The 23,945-nt window shown below is 35.2% G+C and overlaps 1 protein-coding gene across 3 annotated transcripts; it reads left to right on the top strand.

The window, feature by feature from the left end:
- The first annotated feature begins 7,286 nt into the window (after positions 1 to 7,286).
- On the top strand, positions 7,287 to 23,441 carry LOC108322195 (uncharacterized). 3 transcript variants are annotated; one of them, XM_017554212.2, is made up of 12 exons: positions 7,287 to 7,462; positions 7,972 to 8,051; positions 8,254 to 8,382; positions 8,644 to 8,947; positions 9,049 to 9,167; positions 14,718 to 14,850; positions 18,525 to 18,601; positions 20,759 to 20,956; positions 21,390 to 21,579; positions 21,712 to 22,037; positions 22,686 to 22,786; positions 22,864 to 23,441. In XM_017554212.2, exons 2-12 carry the CDS (start codon positions 7,980 to 7,982, stop codon positions 23,012 to 23,014), a joined length of 1,800 nt encoding a protein of 599 aa, XP_017409701.1. In that variant the 5' UTR covers positions 7,287 to 7,462; positions 7,972 to 7,979; the 3' UTR covers positions 23,015 to 23,441. The 3 variants fall into 3 exon arrangements, with proteins under 3 accessions (XP_017409701.1, XP_017409702.1, XP_017409704.1); XM_017554213.2 differs by having other exon boundaries at positions 7,963 to 8,051; XM_017554215.2 differs by having other exon boundaries at positions 7,288 to 7,462; positions 21,712 to 21,890.
- Positions 23,442 to 23,945: the final 504 nt, after the last annotated feature.

Here is a 23,945-nt window from a genome sequence, read left to right as displayed (position 1 = left end):
TATAAAGTACAACAATCCGTCTTGATATAAAAAGTTAATTAATGATGAATTTTTATATACTTTTGAATGGATGAATCCGTCTTGCTATATTGTTTTGCTCATTATGATATTATTAGTCAAAATTTCTCATTATGAAATAAAAGTGATATGATTAATATATGTATGTGTTATATTATATTTATATAGTGATTATTTAAAAATATTAGTTTAATGTTTCAAACTTCTAAATTTGTGGATTAGATTTTTTATTTTCCTTATTTTTAATCTTGAAAATATTTTTTCTCATTAATTAAATTGATAACTTAATTCAACCAGTTAAAGAGGTTGATTTGAATTAAATGATTTAAAAATAATTAATAACTCAATTAAGTTTGTTGTGGCTAATTAACTTAATTTTTAAAAATAATTCATAATCATTTGAGATTTAAAACTATAGTTTAGAGGAATTGAAAATTGTATCTATGATCGAAAATGTTTTGAATTAATATGTTTGATGTGAGGGTATTAGAAGATTGATTAATGATAAATATTTTAGTTTGATGAAGAATTTGTTTTTTTTCATTGTATATAAGGTTTAAATTATAAAATGATTTCATAAAAAAGATCATGATTTTTTTTTATAATTGATATTATTTATTATATATACAATGTAATTTTATTACGAGTATAGTTTTTTATATTTTTTTAATAAAATATTCATGTAATGATAATTATATTTACTATAAATTTATTTAAACTAATTAATTTAATTTTTTAATTAGATTAAACTTAATTCTAAAACTTGTTGTACCCCTTATTTGCGAGATAAGTTACTACCAATTATTTTTATATTATTACACAAAATTTAATTCATCGTACCTGTTCAAATTTATTTTAAAAGTACAAAATAAAATATTTTGGCTAGAAAGAACCTTTCTCACCATTGTCAAAATTCTAAGGTGTGTTTATGGCGGCGAAATTTTCCTCAACCAACAAAATATTACCCCCATATTCCTTACTTAGTGACTAAGAATAAATTCACTGAATAAATTTAATGAAAACAATTCAAAATACTTTACTGTTATTAGTACTTTCGTGTTCAACGTTCAAAAGATCAAAAGGCTCACCTGTTCTGATTCATTGTCAAATATTGATAAATTTTTATATTAAAAGTATCCGAAAAGCTAAATTCATCATAAAAACGTTCGCGATTCTTCCCTGGGTTGGGTCTATTTTCTATATTTGAAAACAGAGAAAAGTTTCTCTCTTTGTAACTATTTAAGGAATCTATTTCAGAACCTTTATGAAAATTAGTTAAATTAAATTATATTAATAAGTTTGCTAATATTTTTATTATTATTACATTATTACCAGATAAATATCTGTGATTGCTCATATTTTAAAACATATTATGACAGAAAAAAATTTATATCATTATTTTAATTTATTATATTCGTTCATCAAAATATGTAAACTGATTAGAGATATTTAAAAAAAAATTAACTTAACAGATAAATGTAAACTGATATCGTAAAATGTATAAGCATTTATATGAAAAAATCTTATTGATACGAAGAAGGAGTACGTAAGATAAAACTCGAGTTATATATATATATATATATATATATATATATATATATATATATATATATGTGTGTGTGTGTGTTTGTATATAAATGAGTAGGGTCGAGAAGCTGAATGGTGGGTATCTGTTAAAGAAACTTTGATGTTCAAATTAAATTTTATTCAAAAAATTTAATTCATAATTAAGTATCTAAACTCAATTTAATTAACTTTATCTTTGTAGCTTACCTCTCTATTATAGAGTTTATAATGGACTTTCAGTTAATGTCAGCCCAATACTATTAATATCCGTGTTGGATCAATTGCAGTCCAATACTACAAAGGCCATTTTTACTTGTTTAACTTATAATTTGACATATAGATCGATAGGTCCCGATTACCTGTAAAAGACGATTACTACATCGTATTTGTTGTCGATGATGACTTATTACGTAGGTTATCGATCAGATCATACACTGTACTATACAAAATATATATGTATGTATATATATATGTATATATATATATATATATATGTATACATGTATGTGTATATATGTATGTATATATGTATACATGTATATATATATATATATACATCTATATGTATATATGTGTATGTGTATGTTTTATTTCTTATTTTATTATTTAAGTAATAGTTTTAAAACAGTTTTATTAATTTTACTTTTCAACCATTCTCTTAAATACAACTTTTTTTATTTGATTTTTTCTAAATTTAACATTTGTAAAATTAAAATAATTATTTATAATAAAAAATTATGTGTAAAATAAATAAAAAATATTTAGCATAAAATTATAAAGTTTAATTATTTTTTATTATTATAAAAAAAGTCAACACATTCATATAAAAATAAATAAATACACATGCGCAGTATATTTTGAAGAGACCCATTTTTATAAAGTTTATCTCCCTTCCAATTAATATGTGGTTTAGAAACCAGTCGGCATTTAAAAAAAATAATCTAAAAATACTGTATTAAAATGTAAAATTTGACTAAATTTAAACTATCTTAAAATCCAACTTTAAACTCCTGATAAAAAAAATATCTATCCAAAATTATTATATAATTTATGTTGCCTAAAGATCATTTTTCTATTTCATAGTTACTTAATCTATAATTATATATTACATTAAAACATTATATCACACTTCAACAATTAGTAAACATAAAGTAGTTTGTATGCAAGTAAAGTTTATTTTTTAATTTTTTTATTCGGTGCAGAAAATGTATTCAAGAAAACAATTTAATATATATTTTTGTTTTACAATAACCACACTGAAACTAAAAACTTATCACCCAAGGTCTGTAAGTAAAGCAGTTGTATTGTTTCCCTTATAGCTGTTTCTGCAACCTGAAGATCTTGCAGGAATTGAATATGACTAAAAAGTGATGAAGTGAGGCATTGGTCTAAAGAGAGAGTAAGGTATTGCTGAATGAGTTTAAATGAAAGACGTCCACACACTCATATATGCAAGCAAAACACATGTAGATTTCAGAATTCTACTTTTTGGTGGTGTCCATTAGGAAGAAGGACGCTGCTATGCTAACAAGTCCTTTTTGCTTTTACTCACTCTCTTTCTTTCTCAGCGTTTTGGTGTCATTTTCTTGGTTTGAGATCGATGCAAAGATTTTTATTCTAATGGTTCCCCTTTGAGACATATAAGATGCCCCACCAAAACCAAATAGAATGGATGTGATTTCATTTTGGCTTTCTTGCTAACCCAACAAAGTTATCCGTACTTTCTCTCTTTCCATACAAAAAGTCCGAATAATTTCAACGGACCCGACTTATTCACATACAACAATGTTACTTTCAGATGCATTTAAGATTTTAGCTGAATCTTAGACCAAATAATGCAATCCCTCAATTTTCAATAATTTACATTACAATGTTCTTTCAGTATATGCTACGTTTTTTTTCTATCCATTTAGCTTAAAAGAAATGGTGGACACTGATTCTCTTCTCTGCAGAAAAGGAAGTGACGGTAGAATCAAAATACCTGATTCCTTCAAACTCCACAGAATCAGAACAAGTCAATTTGTTTTTTCACTATTGCAACCGTTGGATGCATTGATCGACCTCTTTGGTTGGGAGTACAAAGAATCAGATACTCTCGGGGACCATGCACCGATTGAATGGTGAACGTTTTGTAGAATGATAAAAGTATAAATGGAATTTTGAATAGAAAAACAGATACTGAAAATGAGTTATGCATGGTTGGCATTTTCAAAAATAATGGCAACCTGCCAAAAGAAAGGATTCTTCACCAGAAAGGACTGGGATCTTTTGGCGTGTAATGCAGTTTATCATATGTTTGTGTTTGTTTCAAATCTTTTTCTTATTATCTCACATTATTGTATAAAACAGATGTTGGTGCATCAATATGTGTTAACACCTGTTCCCTTCACAATGAAGATACTTATAATGGTAATTGATTAAATTGAAAGTTATGAAATATTCTATTTTTATTAATGAAACATATACAAAATGTATTTAAGCAAATCACTTAATAAAATTAATAAACCATATTAAAAATGTTATCTTAAATTTGAATATACTAATCTACGTTAAGATAAACAAAAAAATCACGTGTTAGAGACTATAGTGTGTTTTAAATAATCAGATTCGATTATTTTAATATTAAAAGTTTAAAGTATAAATAAATTTTTTATAAATAAGTTAAATTATATCATTTTTAAACTCCCTTCCTCTAAAGTTCTTTCATTTCTTTCTATAATTTCTAACCTTATGTATATTTGTTTGAAAATCGAAAATTGTAGGATGATCTTGGAGGTGAACTTTCTATTTAAATTCGATCAGTTTCTCCAATAAAGTAAGTTGGTTTTTTGCCATCTTTCTTAATTTGCACGTTTTTCTATTATATGTAGATGGTATTTACACGTGTGATTTGAGTTTTCTTTAAGAGTCTTTGCTTACTAGTGGTCCTAATAATGCGTTATGATCATGTTTATATATTGTTCATAGGGGCAGATAGAGATTTCGAAGCGTTTAAAGGTGTTTTTTTTTGTGGGAGGGGTGTTAGCTGTTTGGTTGTTTTAAGTAAGGGAAATTAATTACCTTGCTTTAAAAAGTATATATGTTTTGAGAATGTTGCATTGCAAGTTTAGTTTGCTTGAGATTGATTGATTTGCTGATGTTGGTTGTTTAAAATGTTATTTTTTTTATTTGGCTGAGTTGAGTTGAATTGAAAAAATGAACATCTAATCAATTGAGTCAATTGGTATGTTCTTTGACATTAAAAATTATATTTGAACAAAGTGCTAAGAAGGAAGTACCAATTTGATTAGTTGAAGGTTGAATTTTCACAAATCACTGAATTTTCATCTGTTGATATATGATATCGCGTTGAGCGATAACAAGTTGGCGTTAAGTGCCAATTCAGCAAGTTTGAGAGCCTTTTAGTTTCATCTCACTGAACGTCAAACTTTGACTGTTGAGCGTCATAAATTACAAATGTTTTGGCATTGAGTGGTGACAGGACACCATTAAGAGTCACTTTTCACTACAAGTTTAGGACAATTAAATTCTAGGTCGATGAGCAGTAGAAAGATGTTGTTGAACACAACGTTTTGTGAGAAAAATGGTACTAAACATTAGGACTGTTGTTGAACGCTATCTTTTACCAGTGATTTGACTGTAAGTGCTAGGACTCAATTGAGATAAAAAATATTTTTTAATTATATATTTCTTTTTATCCAGTATTTTTCGTGTTTGAACATGAAATCTTATTGAAAAATTTACAACAATATCATGATAAAATAACTTATTGAGGTCCATTCAAATTCACAATCAACACCTTAACCATTATCATTTGTCCAAGAGAAAAAAGAGAAACTCTGAAAGGATGGGGGACATTCTAAAAGCAGTTGGTGGGGTTGGATCCGTTGGTAAAAATGACATGTGTCCCTACAGCTTCTTCAAAAGACATTCATAAAAACGCACATCTTAATTTGTCCCTTTGAATTTTAAGATTTTTAATTGCTTTTTATGCAATTTTTATCCTATTTGTTTAAGTACACAGGTTAATGATTGAATAGTGTACATTCAGTTAATCATTGTAATTTTGTCATTTTTATAATATAAATTGTAACACTTATTGAGTAGAGCGTCAAGACAAATGCAATTATAGCTTTTCTTAAATTGACCCTCGTATAAAAAATTGCTCAACTGGTCTTAAAAACAATAAAAATACCGTAAATAATAATCTAAATATTAGAAGAACAAAAACTATCTGAAATTGATCTTTAAATTTTATCCGAATGACCAATCATAGGAATAAGTGGTGAATTCTTGGCACTTCAAATATTAGTTAAACAACTTTATTACTTTAGGAATTACTTAGAAGAAGATTAATAGTTTGCCACCAAAATCGTGGTTAATTTATTCAGACTTATTCATTTATATTCCTTTAATATTTGTCCATATTGTTCCTGTTAATTGTATTTTGTAGCTATTAACATATTCATTCTCGTTTGTTAAAATAGCTATTCCTATCTGTTGGAATAGATTTGTTTCGGAGAATGAGCGAAATTCCAGATGCTATGAATTACTTCTTGTATTTTCTTTATTAGTCGTATTATTATTTTTATTAACTTGATAAACTTAATTTTGGAAAATGTTAGATATTTTTTTTAAAAAAATTACCATAGAAATGCTTTACAAATTAAACCGCTTCCATAAGTTACTTCCCGACAAGTATTTTACATTCTATAATTGAAAATATTGTTTTTTTTTGTCATATTTTTCATAAATTAAAATTATAGAACATATTAAATAGTGTTAGGATTAAACTTAAAAGAAAAATAATTGTGGTGAAACCAAATAAATAAAAGTGCAAAAAAGGGGTCTGTCTAAATGACCCAGAAAAGATGGGCTACCAGAAAGGCCCACAAGCCCGTGAGCATAATTGATCAAGGCAGGTTTATATTTTTTCCTGCACTTTTATATAAAAAAAATAATTTGTTTTTTTTTATTTTTAGATTATTTACTGGAAGTTAATTATATGATTTAGAAACTAAAAATAATTTTTAGGTCGTGAAATTTAGAAGTCAAAAATATTTTTCAGAAATTGTAGAGTTAAAGAAATGAAATTTTAAATTACTTGATCAAAAAATTATTTTAAATTTTTAAATTGTTAGTTTAAAAGTATTTTTTTATTTCAATTCAGATTTTACTTTTAATTTCTATATTGCACAAAAGGGAAAATCATTTTTTTATTTGGAAGTGCAGGATGAAGGATGTAAAGGTGTAGGAAGAAGGTGATATGGATCAATGTTTATTGTTTTCCATTTTCTCAAAAAAATGTTGGTTGGTTTTATTACTTTGTAAGGTTAAATATGTTTTTAATCCTATAAAGTGAAATTGTTTTTAGTCTCTGTTTCAAAATAAAGTACATTTTACTCTTCTTCTTAAAAAAAATCTTAATTTTTTGTTCTCTCGGAAAGATAAAAAATTAACGTCTTTTTTAAATATAAAGACTAAAATGTATCTGATTTTGAAAGAGAAACTAAAAATAAATTCGTTTCATAATTTAGAGACTAAAAATATATTTAAATTTTACTTTTATTATCGTGGGTAGATTGTCTTCTAGTGCAGCGGCTCCATCGTAAGCTACTGTAACCTCATGGATCGAACGTTGAGTATGAATAGTATCTTTTAACCGTTGGATCAATTTATTTTTTTGAAGATGCCAGGGCAAAGGTTCAAATTGGCTACATTTTGTGCTTCGCTACTGTCAACAGCTCTTGCTCATTTTTTGCCGCTCAAATTCTGTTACTCGCTTTGTTGGCGGCTTCAGTTGGAAGAGAACGACGAAGTGAGCATCGTACTATTCTCTGACGCTAGCGCGATTTCTTTTGGAGCCTTTCGTGTCGTGGTAATATCTTGCTTGGATTCTAACCTTAATTTATGCATGTTTGGTTGCTGAATAATTGCTAGTCATCGTAGAAAATACGCATTCATTGTATAGAACGATTCGAACTACTGCCAAAGATTGCTGAAATTCATTTTCAACTTCGGTTATGCAGATATGAATCAGAATGTGATATTCAATTATTTCTAGTTCTATTGCCAGAAATACATCGTTATTTTCTCTTTCCTATTTTTGTGTTTCCCCCCTACTTTTATTTCAGCTAATCAGGTTTATATCGAAATGTTAATAGATATAAAGCATATAAACGAGGGGAAAATTAACTATGCAAGAATATGTTGAAATGAAAAATAAGTAGAAATTTAATTGTTTAAGTTTTAGGTTTCGTGTTTTAGCATTTTTTGACAAGATAGTGAATGATTGTGGTTTACAAATGCTGATGAGGAACTTCTGCTTAAATTACAATTATATTTTTGACTTGTGATTGGTGTCTTACTTCAAACTAGTCACTGCAGCTGCAGTCATGGATACTGACGAGGAGTGCTCAATTGTTCTTGAATTACCTGAAAGGGATCCTTTCTCTGACAAAAAGAAGGTAAAAATAAGAGTTTTTGCTTGTGTTTTTTGTTGAGGAGTTTCAAATATGTGAAGGATTTGGTAAGAAACTGCTCCATTTTCATGTGTAAAATTTAAAGGCAGCCCAACTGCACAATGATTAAGCTATCATGTTAATTTCTTCCTTTTACTTACCTATGAGTCCTAAGCCATTTGTACTTGCATGCCATCGTTTTTATCAGAAATTACTACAAAGTAAAGGTTTTGGTCCCAAAGAACGGATATACCTCAGGAGCTCTTCAAAACCTGACTGGATGAGTGCTACTGTGGAGGTGTTACTTCAGATTGCTCGGATCATACAATTAAATGAGGTTACTTCCTTTTAACGCTTTAATATATACTGAGTACATTTACTCATTATCAATATATCAATATTTGGATAGACTAGAGTTAAGGGATTGAAGTAGTCTTCGGATTTTTCACACATCTTTATGTAATAAGCTTATCTTCTCGGTCTATTTAACGAGGCAAACTGAAATAAATTACACCGTGTTTTTTTGGTCTTTTTCTACGCTCCTTTTCACTTTTAGGACTTTAACAAGTCATGAATTAACTGATTTATTGAATTGCAGCTGGAACTTTATTTTGCTGAAGAGGACGTATGCACGTCGATGGAATTTTACAGTCCCAGGAATGAGTTGGAGGCTCTCAATTCAATTGTTTTGCTCACTGACATATCACTTTCTAGTTGTTCACATCTCCATACAAATATCCTGCAAGGGTTACGCCAAACAATTCTTGATTTAATTACTGATGTGGGGGACAAAAACAGTGTGAAGGGGGGAGTAGTTCAAAAAGACCATAGTTGTGACCAAGAAGAACGCCTGATAGAATGGGGAGAAAGCAATGGCGTAAAGACACAGTTAAAAATAGCTTGTAAGTTTCAGTGTGACTTTCTTTCCTTTTGTACAAATATTACCTTTCCTTTTATTTTAACATCTATAATACAAATTTCTTTCCCCCTAAAATCTACACAGATATTGAAGGAGCTGGTCGAGGTGCAATAGCAAGGAAAGATCTAAAAGTTGGAGACATTGCTTTGGAAATTCCTGTGTCAATTATCATTTCTGAGGAGCTTATTCATGAAACTGAAATGGTATGTTTCCTTGTTGAAAAAAAAGGTGAAAATAGTTTATTTAAAACTTCTTTAAGAAACCTATGGTAGATTAATTTCCTTCGTTGCAAACAACTATTGAATGATAATAAATTATCCTTTACCTCCTTTGCATTCAACACGGTGCCACATTATTGAAGAGTTGAATATAAAAACCCATTTTATATCTGCATTTCATCAATCCCTGCTTTTGTAAAATAAGGTAATGTAGGATGCTAGTGATACTTAAAAATATAAAGCACTGAATTAGAGGTCAGGCTGCCTCCTCAGAAAAGGCAAGGTAAGAAATGAAATACTTTTTCGTTTCCCTCTCCAATGCACAGTAATAACATATAAGCTGATGACTCAAAATATTCTCTAGGACAGGTGGCACGCAGGCCAAATAACATAATAACAAATCCTAACCAACTCTTTCTAGAACTATGGAAAACCAACAGTATTGGACAAAAAGGTCAAACAGACGTAATCCACTAATGATGAATGAAATCATCCCAACCCAACGGTTTCTTAGACACCCTCTTGGGCCTAGAATCAGCTCCCTTACCAACTTGTGTATCAATACCTTCCCCTTCGACAAGGACCTTGTCCTCAAGGTCATAAATCAGTTTGAGTTCGTCCCACTTCTCCCAAGAAGTATCATCCGGAGATAGCCCGTGCCATTGAACCAAGGCCATACGCGTAGGGGTGCCATCTATGGGCACTGTTTTCAAATCCAGAACTGCTAGAGGGGTGATCAAGGGACTGCTATCCACTGAGTCAGGCGGAAGGAGGTCAAACTGAGTAGGAATTGGCCCTTCATGACGTTTCAGCATTGAACAGTGAAAAACGTTGTGTATTTTGGATGATGAAGGGAGCTCTAGTCTGTAAGCCACAGGTCCGATGCGTTCAATAACTTTATAAGGACCATAAAAGCGCTTGGCTAGCTTATGATACTTGTGACCAGAAATGGAAACCTGCTTATATGGCTGAAGTTTCAAATAAACCCATGTCCTTTCTTCAAAAACCACTTCCCTACGTTTCGAATCTGCTTGTTTCTTCATGCGACTTTGTGCCTTAAGCAAATTGCGACGTAAAAGGGACAAAATCTCTTCCCGAGAAGAAAGGACAACATCACAACCTGCATTTGATGAAGTACCTTCTATGTATGATGGCAAGGATGGGGGTGGCTTTCCATAGACCACTTCAAACGGAGTCACTCCTGACCCAAAATGCCAAGAAGTGTTGTAATGGTACTCTGCCCATGGAAGATACTTGAACCAAAGACTTGGCTTTTGATGAACAAAGGCACGCAGATATTGCTCAATAGTACGATTCATAACCTCAGTTTGCCCATCCGTTTGAGGATGATATGAGGAACTCATCCGAAGGAGCGTTCCACTGAACTTGAATAAATCAGACCAAAACCGGCTAATGAAAACCGGGTCTCTATCAGAAACGATGCTCTTTGGCAACCCATGATGTTTACACACCATAGAGACAAACAACTCTGCCACCTTGTAAGCTGTAAAGCCCAAATTAAGTGCCCCCAAATGGACTGCCTTCGAAAATCGGTCTACTACTACCAATAACACCGTGTAATCGTTAGATGGCGGAAGTTCGGTCACAAAATCTAGTGAGATGTCCTCCCACACTCCGGAAGGAATAGGCAAAGGATGCAAGAGTCCCCCAGGTCTTGCTGTGCTATACTTGGTCTGCTGGCAAGCGATGCACTGAGAAACAAACGCCTTAGTGTCCTTAGCCATGGATCCCCAAAAAAAATTAGCACTGATCCTCTTCAAAGTTTTGCTGACCCCCGCATGACCCCCAACAGGAGTCTCATGGAATTCTCGTAACAGTAAGGGAATAAATTTGGACTGATTGTTGATCCAAATCTTTCCACGATACAGAAGCAAATCGCCATTCCAACGAAAAAGAGGATAAGAGGAGGGATTCGACAGTACTTTATCCCTCATAAGAATGAATTCAGAGTCCAATAATTGTGATTCCTTCAACTCATTTAAGAACACAAACTGTGGGGTAGAGAGCATATGTAACTCACCCTGAAGTGGACAATCGGATCGCGAAAGTGCATCCGCCACCACGTTCAATCTCCCCGGTTTGTACTGAATCTCGTAGTCATAACCCAGCAACTTTACAAGATAGTGTTGTTGTTCCGGGGTCTGAATGACTTGCGTCAAGAGCTCTTTCAAACTCCTCTGATCAGTTTGAATGATGAAAAAGTGTCCCAACAAATACTGTCGCCATCGTTTCACTGCACTAGTGATGGCGTGGAGCTCTCGGACGTACGCGGAGGACTTAGACAATCGAGGACAGAACACCTTGCTAAAGTAAGCAATTTGTCGATTGTCTTGAGTCAAAACTGCACCCATGGCTGTCCCTGATGCATCTGTTTGGACATAAAAAGTCTTATCAAAATCCGGCAAAGCTAAGACTGTGATGCTGGTCATGGCAGATTTCAGAGAGTCGAAAGCCTTCTGAGCATGGGTAGACCACTGAAATTGCCCCTTTTTAAGTAGATCAGTCAGAGGTTGGGCTATGGCTGCATAATGACGAACGAATTTTCGGTAAAAACCGGTCAAACCCAAAAACCCACGTAGCCCTTTGGTGCAGGTAGGAACTGGCCATTTAACCATAGCCTCAATTTTTCCAGGATCGGGAGACACTCCCCCATTAGAAACTATATGCCCCAAGTATGCAATCTGTGTTTGAAAGAAGGAACACTTGTGAGGTTGCAAGAAGAAACTATTACTTGCCAAAATCTCGAATACCTGGTGCAGATGAGTCAAGTGTTGATCAAAGTCAGCACTGAATACCAAAATATCATCAAAGAAGACAATAACTGTCCTACGCAATAGAGGCCTGAAAATATCATTCATGGTAGATTGGAATGTTGCCGGGGCGTTGCACAATCCGAATGGCATTACACAATATTCGTAATGTCCATCGTGAGTCCGGAAGGCTGTCTTGGGAATATCAGAGGGTTGAAGGCGGATTTGATGGAAACCTGAAGTCAAATCCAGTTTCGAAAAGCATCGAGCAGAACCCAATTCATCCAACAACTCCTCTACCGTAGGAAGTGGGAAACGGTCCTTGACCGTAATGGCATTCAAAGCGCGGTAATCCACACACATACGCCAAGATCCATCTTTCTTCTTCAGAAGGAGAACTGGAGAAGAAAATGGACTTGAACTTGGCTGAATCCAACCAGAGGCAATCATTTTGGAAAGCTGTCTTTCAATCTCAAGTTTCTGAAAATGCTGATATTTGTAAGGCCGAACATTGACTGGTTGTGAATTAGGGAGCAACGGAATTGCATGATCAGTATTTCGGGGTGGAGGCAGAGAAGAGGGTTCAGAGAAAAGTGATGTGAAGGAAGAAAGTAAATCACGTACTTTAGGATTAGGATGATCTGGAAGTGTGTTTGAAGTAGAAGAAGGCCTTACCACCAATGAGAAAAACTGGGCTGTTGGATCTGCTCGAGCAACCCGTTTGAGTTGATGCAGGGAAAGAGAGGTGGGCTGCGGTCCAGAATCTCCCTTAAGCTCAATAATGGATTGGTTGAATACAAACTTCATAGTGAGTGCTTGATAGTCCATTAAGATGGGTCCTAATTGCTTTAACCATTGGGCCCCAAGAACCACATCGGATCCGCCCATATCAAGCACGTAAAGAGCAATGTGGAACGAATGCCCTTGGATCAATAACTCCACTGAAGGACAAACCTGTGTACACGCCAGTTCTTCCCCACTTCCAACCAAGACCTTAAGGGGGGCAGTAGGGGATTGGGCCAAGCTCAAACGAGTAGCTACTTCTTTTTGGATGAAATTGTGTGTGCTACCCCCGTCTACCAACACACGGATCGGGTGATGTGCAATGTGGCCCGTTAATCGGAGTGTCTCTGGAGCTCCAGTACCCAATAAAGCATGTAAACTGATTTGGGCTGGAGGGTCCAACAAGTCCACAGGTGAGGTATCCAATTCAGGGTCCCGATCTGAAAACGGTGGATCCGGAAGGGAGCCACTGACTGGGTCATCTTCCTCAGAAATAAAAAGGAAGAAACGAGCTGGGCACCAATGCAACCGTGAATACTTCTGATCGCAATTAAAGCACAACCCCTTCTCGCGGCGGTCTGCCATCTCAGCTTCAGTTAATTGGCGGTAACGAGTCTTGGGGGTAGGAGTAGGCAACAAGGGAGGAAAAGCTCGTGGTGGTTGTTGCGGTGGAGCAACGGTAACGGTGCGGGTCAACGGGGGAGAGGACCAAGAGTTGAGTGGCCTAGGTCGCTGCACCCTGGAGATATCCAACAACTTCTCCTCTTGTAACCGGGCCAAGCCCACCGCCGTGGACAGCGATTGAGGCTGTTGTGCCACCACCTCACGCTGGATCTCCGGCTTAAGACCGGAGAGGAAGCAACTCAGAAGGAAAGGCGGCGACAAACCCGTGACGCGATTCGCGGTGGCTTCGAACTCAGTGAGGTAAGAAGAAACAGAGGAAGTTTGGGACAGCTTAAAGAGCTTACCTCTAGGATCTTCAAACGCAGTGGGGGCGAATCTGGCTTCCAAAGCTTGTAAGAGGTGAGGCCATGAGAGGATCTGACCATTCCGATACATCCACTGGAACCAAGCTAAGGCAGCACCATCAAGGTAGAAGGAAGCCACGGTAATGCGTTCTTCTTCCGGAGTATTGTGATACTCGAAGAATTGAGAGATCTTGAATATCCACCCTACTGGATCTGTACCATCGAAGCGGGGAACATCTAGTTTCAAGAAGTGGCGCTGAGAAGAGGTATTATCGGAGGAGTGAGGATGGCGAGGGGAAGAAGGAGGAGTGGTATGCTGAGTTTCCAAAAGAGAGAGTCGATTATGCATATCGGTCATTTGAGTAGAAAAAAGTGACATCTGAGAAAGCAATTCATCGATTTTGTTAGAAAGGAGCGTGGAACGGGTACCCTCAGCCATAGAGAAAAAAACAATGAAAGCACCAAATGATACTTAAAAATATAAAGCACTGAATTCGAGGTCAGGCTGCCTCCTCAGAAAAGGCAAGGTAAGAAATGAAATACTTTTTCGTTTCCCTCTCCAATGCACAGTACAAACATATAAGCTGATGACTCAAAATATTCTCTAGGACAGGTGGCACGCAGGCCAAATAACATAATAACAAATCCTAACCAACTCTTTCTAGAACTATGGAAAACCAACAGTATTGGACAAAAAGGTCAAACAGACGTAATCCGCTAATGATGAATGAAATCATCCCAACCCAACGGTTTCTTAGACACCCTCTTGGGCCTAGAATCAGCTCCCTTACCAACTTGTGTATCAGCTAGTTAACGTGACCATCCTTTAATCGAAGCACTCTTTCTCTCTCTGTTGGAAAGACTGACAATATAGTTGAACTCCGACCTCTCTTATTTGATAAGACACATTGTAGTTGTAATTTTTTCTTAAAATAAATAGAAAGTAGGAAATGTCATATGTTCACCACTCTAATATGTTCTTAATATCTGATAATTGCCTTTATCTAATTCAGTATGGTGTCTTAAAAGAAATTGACGGCATATCATCTGAGACAATATTGCTATTATGGAGTATGAAAGACAAGTACAACAGTGATTCAAAATTCAAAATTTATTTTGACACACTCCCAGAAAAATTTAATACAGGTAATCTTACCTTATTATAATGTGCTTTATACACATACATGGATAGAAATTTTGTACAGGTCGGGTCCCCGAAATTGCAATTCATCGTGATGCACAACCTTTTATGCTTAAAAGCACTTACAAGTGGTTTTCTAGGACTTTGAACATTACCTGCAAACATTACCTTTATGGATTTCCAATTATGTAAGTTTTATTGAATTTCTGTATTGTCAGGTTTCTTATCAACCACATGGAAGTTTTTTGTTTTTATGGTGATAACTTTGCAAGAGTGATATACCTGTACATTCCTTATATTTTATTTTTTCACGAAGCATAGACCCTTTTAGCTCTAGGGCTGTAACTTTTGTATCTTTTGTATTGATCTCTACTTTTAGTAGCACTTGCCTATTTATTCCCTTCAAAGACAAGTGGGAGTCCACGTGTACAAGTGCCCTGGCTATTTCTTGGTATCCAGTAGGAAACACTTCTTATTTTCATATCCCTTTTGGCTTGGTTATGTCCAAATGGCTAATGTGGTAGTTTTATTTGTAGACGAAAAAGTTCACAAAAATGATAATAAATTACTTTACATTCACGAAAGGACAATTCTGTTATGAACTCAATTTTTTTGGACATAAGCTATGAGCTGAAATATGGGATATCCAATATGATGATGCTACTGTTATTCTAAAATAACAGTAATAGTCCGTGCAAGATACATGTTTAAACATGTATAAAAGTTCATAAAACACAATGAATATATAGCTGAAATTGGGCAAATCCATATTACAAACACATTGCCAAAATTAAAAAGTTATAAATTGTTGTCATCATAAATTCCTCTCTTTCATTTGCGTATAGGAATAACACTCTCTATCTCATTACTCTTTTAAAATAATACATAAAGAGAACAATTTTCGTCTTTGGTTTATGAAGAGATACACATACTTATATGTTTCTTGTAGTGTTATTGAATATAAATCCTTTAAAAGTTTGGACACTTCACCAACATGTATTCATGAAGTATTAAAAAATATCATTATAAGATTGTGAAACATATCGATGAAGTATTGGTATGGTATCTGATATGTATTAAACACAGATAATTGGAGCAAATTGAAGTATTTGTGCTTCATATAAGTATTTGACTTCTTTCTACCTTTCGAATGGAAATAGTAGAGTAGTAGTGATGGAAACCAAAAAAATACAGAAATAGAACAGAGAACACAGGTAATAGAAAAGTATACGATATTATTGAAAAGATAGGAAAATCAAAAGGAGTGAGACTCCCATTCCCAGAGCATAGCTCCTAAACAGAGAAACCAAGATGATTCTCTATACCCTAAAACCTTCCCCCCGTTTCTCTCTCTCTCTCAACATTCCCTATAATAGCATTCCTCTTTCTCTCACCCTAACAACCTCTAACAGTCTCAAGGGATTGACCCTACTACCCCTGCCAGCTCAGCACCTTACATAGTGCCTTTCTTCCTTCTTGTGATATACAAGAGTGGACCAATGGTTTTTTGGGCTTCATCTCCATACGGGCCTCATCAAGTAGCCAAAAACAAAATTTAGCAGTTGTCACTATGCCTACGCATTGTTTTCATGGGGTATTTGGTTTTGTCAAGTTTTAATCTTCATGCTTTGGTATGAGTTCTATAAGAAAAGAGAAAAAATGAGAGACATGTGATAGTAGATTACATATGGAGCTGAGCTATATAAACTTATAATAATTATATCTATGCAATTATCCTAATTGTAAACATTACAACTAATCTCGACATTATTTGCATGTTTTCTATGCCTTCTCAAGCTAGAGATACATGTCATATGCATCAAGCTTGTTGCATATGTACTTATATAAGGACCACTCAAAGACTAGCTTGTCATTAGAATTAATCAAGTGAATGGTGTTGCCTCTATAGACTATATTAGATATTTTCTATTGAAATGACAATTTATGTCAATGTTTTTGGTTCTCTCTCTCATGAACATTGATTGAAGGTTATATGCAGCATGAATGATTGCCAAAAATGAGTGTTTTTTGTATAATAAACACTTCAAATGAGTTCTTGAAATTATTGTTTGAGTTTAATAAGTTCATAAGTAACTAATACCATAGATAGAGTTGTCAATTTGGCTCAACCCAAAGGGCTTGGCCCTAACCTATGTAGTTTGGGATAAAAAAATCCCACAGGGCCAAAAGGCCCCCTAATTAAAAAATCCTACGGGCTCAAAAAGCACACAAAAGCCCTATGGGCTAGGGTCAACCCATGAGCTTTCATTTTAAACATGAAAAAAGAATTAACTTTTTAAACTATATTATTAAACCTTAGGTTTAAGTGGGCCTGTCTTAACCTTCAGTCTGAGTCGTCCCATCTTGACCATTGGCCCAAGCCTACTAGACTCCAATTTCAGCATAGGTCGGCCCAAGTCGACCTTCGACTTGAGTCGGGCAGATAAGTCTTAACCCTTGGCCTGAGCGACCCGTCTCAATTATTGATTTGATTCAGCCTATCTTGACATTCTACCTAGGCAAACCCTGTTATGACCTTTGGCTAAGGGTGGGGCCAAATTTGGGTTAGGGTTGACTCGGCGGAATTTCGGTTGGGCTGACTTGGCTGAATTTCGCCAAAGTTTTGGCTGGGGCAGACTTGGCCAAATTTGACAAAATTTTGGCTAGTTGACTTGGCCGAAATTTGGTTGGGACCGACTTAGCCGAATTTTGTCTAGGGTTGACTTGACTAAATTTCGTCCAAGGCTAACTCAACAAGAGCTGACTCAGTTGAAATTCGACCGGGAGAAATTTGACCGGGGTCGACTCCTCCAAAATTCAGTCGGGGTTGACTAAGCCGAAGTTCAATAGAGGTTGAATCCATTGAAATTCAGTCAGGACCGACTCGGTTAGGGCCGACTTGGCCGAATTTGGCCAACTTTCGGTTGGGCCAAACTCGGTCGAATTTCGATCAGGGCCGACTCAACCGAAATTGGGTTGAGACCAACAATGCTAAAATTTAGCCGGTGTTGACTTAGCCAAATTAATTTGGCTGGGTCTGACTCAAGCGAAATTTGGTCGGGACCTCCTCTTTCGAAATTCATTCAGGGCCAACTTGACCGGAATTCGGTCAGGGTTGACTTGGCTAAATTCGGCCAAATTTCGGCCTTATAGATTGATATTTTGCTTTAGCATTAAAAATGTGTATATATGATATACTGTTTTCAGTTCAATATAATCATTTTAAATTTGAACTAGATAAAAACAACTTAACCACAAGTCTCAATGAAATTATTAGTTATACATGAGTTTGCGGCGCCTCTTCTTGAATAATGGAAATGAAGCAATGAAATAGCCAAATAAAGTGCATGTATTAAATGAGTTGGTGACAAATAAAGTAGTGGAATGATCAAATAGAAAAGTGAGAAGTGCACCTTCAATTCCTTTTCATCTACCAATTTAAGCTTATATGAATTTTCAATTTCTTTCATGAGGTTTGACAAAAGAAAAATTACAATTAATAAATCGTTAAATTGAGTTTTGTATTGATGATAGGACATTGCACAAATTCATTAATTTAGTGCACCTCAGAAAGTCATTTGAGATCTTTCTAATAATACAAATAAATACTGAGCTAAATCGTAGAATTTGAAATGTGAACAAGATTATGATAATTATGCTTTGGCATTTAACATTGCAGGTTTGAGTTTCAGCATTGAAGCAATTACAGTGTTAGATGGAACCTTGCTGTTGGAAGAGATAATGCAAGCAAGACAGGTAATAAATTCCTAGTTTATGACATCTTTATTGATATGTGTTAGGATATAGGGTATTTGGATATAATGGGAAATGGGATTAGGATAGAAGGCAGAGGAATTGTATAAATAGGTTGATTGTATAGTTAGGAGGGACTTTTGGAGACTTTGATTGTTGACAGGCCTTAGACCTGTGAAGGGGATTATGCCCCTGTATGTTGATTGTACAGACTATTCTTTGTGAATAATACCAGATTCTTTTCATTCTTCTCTGTATCTTTGTTGTGAGAGGTTGAGAGGGAGTTCGTGATCAAGTTTCTTGTTCGGAAACCTATCAATTTGGTCCGACCTGCCGGATCCCTTAGAAGAGGCCGAGCGGTGAGGAAGAAGAAGAAGGGGACCGAACGGCTGAAGGTGGTGATCCTTTTCGAGAGATGGAGCGGAGAGTGGTGGCGGTAAAAGGTCAGTTGGAGGCTGTCGAAATTGCGATAGCGGAGACAAAGGCGGACATGGTAGCTTTGAGACAGGAGTCGGCGGCAATGCGCCAAGACATTCAGGCGATTTTGAGAATGCTGGAAGATCGTAATCACCACCCGAACGACCGACACCAAGATGGAAGTCAATCGTCGGTGAATGAGAACGACGGTAGACGCGACAGAGAGAGAGAAAGAAGAGGGGAACGGAACCAGGATGGACCGTCTAACTGGAGTAAACGGGTGGAATTACCCGTGTTTGAAGGAGGGGATCCATTGAATTGGATCAATCGGGCCGAAATTTTTTTCGAAGTGCAGAGAGTGGCCGAAGAAGAAAAATTGCAATTGGCCTTCATCAGCATGGAGGGATACGCGGGGTACTGGTTTCACTTTTGGAGGGAGAAAACCAAGAACAACTCTTGGGAAGGCTTGAAGAGCGCGATGGTGATTAGGTTCGAAGGGGGAACTCGAGGGTCGGTCTATGAGAGGATGGCGGCCATTAAACAGGTGAGGCCGGTGGACGATTACATTCGGGATTTTGAAGATTTGGTGGGACAGATTGGGGTGGTAGCGCGAGTCGAACACAGTCGCGATGTGCAGGGCGGAGGAGGGGTAGCGCGAGTCGAACACAGTCGCGATGTGCAGGGCCGAGGAGGGGTAGCGAAGAGTGTAGGATCAATGGATAAGGAGGCGACCCAGGGAAGCGGAATAGCGAAATCCAGTTTCGATGGTAGGGGGAGAAATATTCGAAACTTACCTTACTTGGAGTTCGTGAAGAGAAGGGAGGAGGGAAGGTGTTTTAGGTGCGGAGGGCCGTTTAGTCCAGGCTATTAATGCCCGGAGAAGGGATTACGAATGTTGATATTGGCCGAAGAAGAAGAGGAAGATTTGCCACCACCCAAGCCTCCTGACTTGAATTGGAGGGCATAGCCAATGGATTCCCTTCATATGGTGAACCCAACTTGAAACGAACACGAAACCTTCATATGGTAACCCAACGAGGAAGAGGAGCCATGAGATCAAGCTTCCCGATTCCAACCTTGAGGGCAAGGTTGTTCTGCAGCGGGGTGTAATGTTAGGATATAGGGTATTTGGATATAATGAGAAATGGGATTAAGATAGAAGGCAGAGGAATTGTATAAATAGGTTGATTGTATAGTTAGAAGGGACTTTTGGAGATTTTGATTGTTGACGGGCCTTAGACCTTTGAAGGGGATTATGCCCCTGTATGTTGATTGTACAGACTATTCTTTGTGAATAATACCAGATTCTTCTGTGTATCTTTGTTGTGAGAGGTTGAGAGGGAGTTCGTGATCAGGTTTCTTGTTTGGAAACTTATCAATATGCTTGTGTTTAGATAGAAGGTTATACTCTCCTTTGAGGTGTACTGAAACACTGAACTATTTTTATTAGTTTATTGAGGGTTTAAGTTGTTGATCGTGTTAAAGTTAAGGCTGTATCTGCCCCTTGTTAAATTGAGGGATCTCTTGGATTATGCTTGGGAGTTGAGTTTTGGAAGGAAAGGGAAGATTGGTCAAATTTTTCATTTCTAATAAATATTCTTTGTTTGATATGTTATTATTTATACGGGAAGAAATAAAACGATCAACGAAAACTTAATTTCCTGTTCTTTTTTTCACGACGTACTGTTGAAAGTTTCTGGCATGTAAAGAATGACAATTTTGTTTTTTTCTTTTCTGTGGCAGTTCCTGCATGCTCAATATGATGAGTTGTTCCCTGCTCTGTGCAATACTTTTCCTGATATATTTCCACCAGAGCTGTACACATGGGAGAAATTTTTATGGGCTTGTGAACTTTGGTACTCTAATAGCATGAAGATAATGTATTCCGATGGAAAGATAAAAACATGCTTGATCCCTATTGCTGGATTTCTCAATCATTCAGTACGTATATTCTCCATTTCTCATGTTTTGTCTTCGTGCTGCCTTTGCTATTGAATATTTAGATAAAAATTTGTGATCTTCAGATATTATGTTTTGATCATTGAATTTAATGAGTACACTAAGGGTAACGAAATTTGAAATACAAGGGTTGTAATTACGTTATTAAGAACGGCGTAACTGGGTTGACATTTCTTTTAGATTGATTTTACCTGCAAGTTGATATCAATTATTGCTGAGCTCGACTAAATAATTTGTTACTTTCTATACCTGAGTTAGCAGTTCTGTGATATCTAATGTTTGACAATTATTTACTTTGGTTCGTGACGTTTGTTGATTATACACAATTATTTAAGAAATACCGAGGTTTTGCATTGCAGCGTTTTACACGTACAAATGTTATTTCTCTTACTTCTGTTTTGGACCTCGACGACAGCTGTGCCCGCATGTTATGCACTATGGCCAAGTGGATCCTGCAAAAAATTCACTGAAATTTTGTCTATCAAGACCATGCAAATCTGGAGAAGAATGCTGCTTAAGCTACGGCAACTTCTCCAGCTCTCATCTAATTACCTTTTATGGTTTTTTACCACAAGGAGACAATCCATATGATGTTATTCCGTTAGGTAACGTTTCGCTCCGTTCTCTCATATTCCCTCTTGACCATAGATATCTCAAGTGACGTCCCTTCTTGAATTTGTTGCGCCTTACCTAGTCCTGTCTATCTGATTGATGTTCTAACTAATTGTCATTTACAGACATTGACGGTGCCGACGTTGATTCTGGTGACGATATACCCAAGTCCAACTGGACGAGTCACATGGTGCGTGGTACCTGGCTCTCCAGGGATCACAAGATATTCTACTATGGTCTTCCCTCTCCATTATTGGACCATCTTCGGAGATCTCGAAGTCCAATGCTGCGAACAAAGACCTTTGTATTTTTCATTCTCCTTTCCATCATATCTTGTTCTCAAACTTGTTTATTAGAAGTTTCTTACGCAATGCATAGTTTTACATCACTTCAGAGAAAGAGAACATCATATTCCCCTCTACTCCTTGCTAGAACGCGTTCCTCCTTCATGGTTAAGTTTAAATCTTCCTATTAAACACTTTTTAATACTTGTACTCATTAAATGTAGGTAAAATCGAGCACATTTTATATTTTCTGTTCCTGGATTAGGAATAAGTCTGAATTTCCTAGTGGACAATCCTCGGATGTAGATAGTTTTAATCCTTGAGATGATTATATGTTCTGTGGACTTGCTGTGATTAAAGTACACTTTCCTCCCTTTATCCATGGGTAAAATTGTGATAGAACCAAGTTTGAGCTTCAAAATGAACAGTAGTTTAAATGGAGGTGACCCTAACAGTGTCTATCACATTTGTGGTGGTCATAACATTTTGAAAACATTAAATTTATTTTTTCTATTTAATATTTTATTTATAAAGTACGGTTAAAGAATGAAAAGTAGAAAGTTCTTGTTAAAAAAACATGCACCACATTCATTATTCTTTCTACTTTCTAGTGTAGAGATCTCGCATCGTTTAAGTGATATGACCAAATTATGACATATAAGGAGGTGTAATTCTTATTTTATGATATTTTACCAAGTGGATTTTGTGAGGTTGAAGTGGACGTAAAAAGTCCTTGTTTTTTTAAGATACTGTGATGTTGGTCAAAATTTTACTAATTTACCTTTTTAATGTATATTGATTATTTTGTTTTGTAGTTGCAAGAAAACTTGGAAAATGAGCTGGAAGTTCTTGAAAATCTCAAAGATATCTTTGATGACATGATTGAAAATATGGGCGAAATCGATCTTAATGACAGGTGAAGGCATTAACCAGTTATTTGCGGAAATAAATCATGAGGTTTCATTTGGTGACATGGTATTCTTTTGTCGTCAGAGAAAACTGCTGTTGGGATGAAAAATTGGCTATGGATTTTAAAAGTACACAAAGACGAATTGCCTGTTCTGTTTCAACCTCGTGTCTCGCTGGTATGGATATGTTAAAGAACGAACTATGCAAGTGCATGGCTGAGGACATCCTAGGCTAATTGAACATGTTGGATCATTGTGCCTTTAAGAAGACGGTCGTTTGGACCTTGAAGCGTAACAATCATTTTGTACTATAAAACTCCGTCAATCTTTGCTGTCATTGGCTATGTGGTTGAACTTGGACGCTCCATTCTGACACAGACAGCACAGAATTTCTTCTTTAGGTGAAATGGATGGTTCCACTTCCTAAATTTTTTTTTTCAGGGAGAAGGAAGTTGTTTGGCGTAACTGCTGGCTCCACGTGTTTCTTTAGTGCTAACTAATGCAAAACCTACCATCCAAAATGCTTAAGAGGAAGATTCGCCTAAATAATGGTATGTGCATTTGCATTATCTTTAAAATATGCGGTCCAGAAAGTCCTATATAAATTAATTAAATCGGCAAGCATACTTACTATAAATTTATTTTGAATGACTTTTTGTTGATGTTCTGACACGTTTATATTTATTATTTTATAGTATTTATCAAATCATATAGTGATAAAAAAGACATACTATTAGCATATATTATGTGTATTAATTAATTAAAATTTTAAGCCTGAAGTGATGTTACGGTTATCATATAGTAGAGTAAATCTGTAAGTTTTATTGATTACTGACGCTAACTTTAACCGGTATTTTTATGTACAGAAGAACTATCAAGAACAGGTTTATGAATAGGATATTCTTAATAAATGATGAATCAAGAATCTTATTATGAATTGGAAAATACAATATGAATACAACATGATAACTTTAAGTACAAATAAATATATGACAAAAGATATTAAAAATAGGATTAAAGATACTTTTAGTTCTTAAAGGTAAAATTGAATTTTTTGAATTCAAATTTTTTATTTAATTTGATTTTTATATTTAAAAATTAAAAATAAATAAATATAATTTAAGTTTTTTCATATATCAAATGTTTTTGATTGATGTTTGAGTTATT

The sequence above is a fragment of the Vigna angularis genome, chromosome 1, assembly GCF_016808095.1.
Source record: "Vigna angularis cultivar LongXiaoDou No.4 chromosome 1, ASM1680809v1, whole genome shotgun sequence".
In the NCBI taxonomy this organism is placed as follows: Eukaryota; Viridiplantae; Streptophyta; class Magnoliopsida; order Fabales; family Fabaceae; genus Vigna; species Vigna angularis.
Note: the sequence above shows the minus strand (reverse complement) of the source record. Positions and strands in the feature narration are given on the sequence as shown.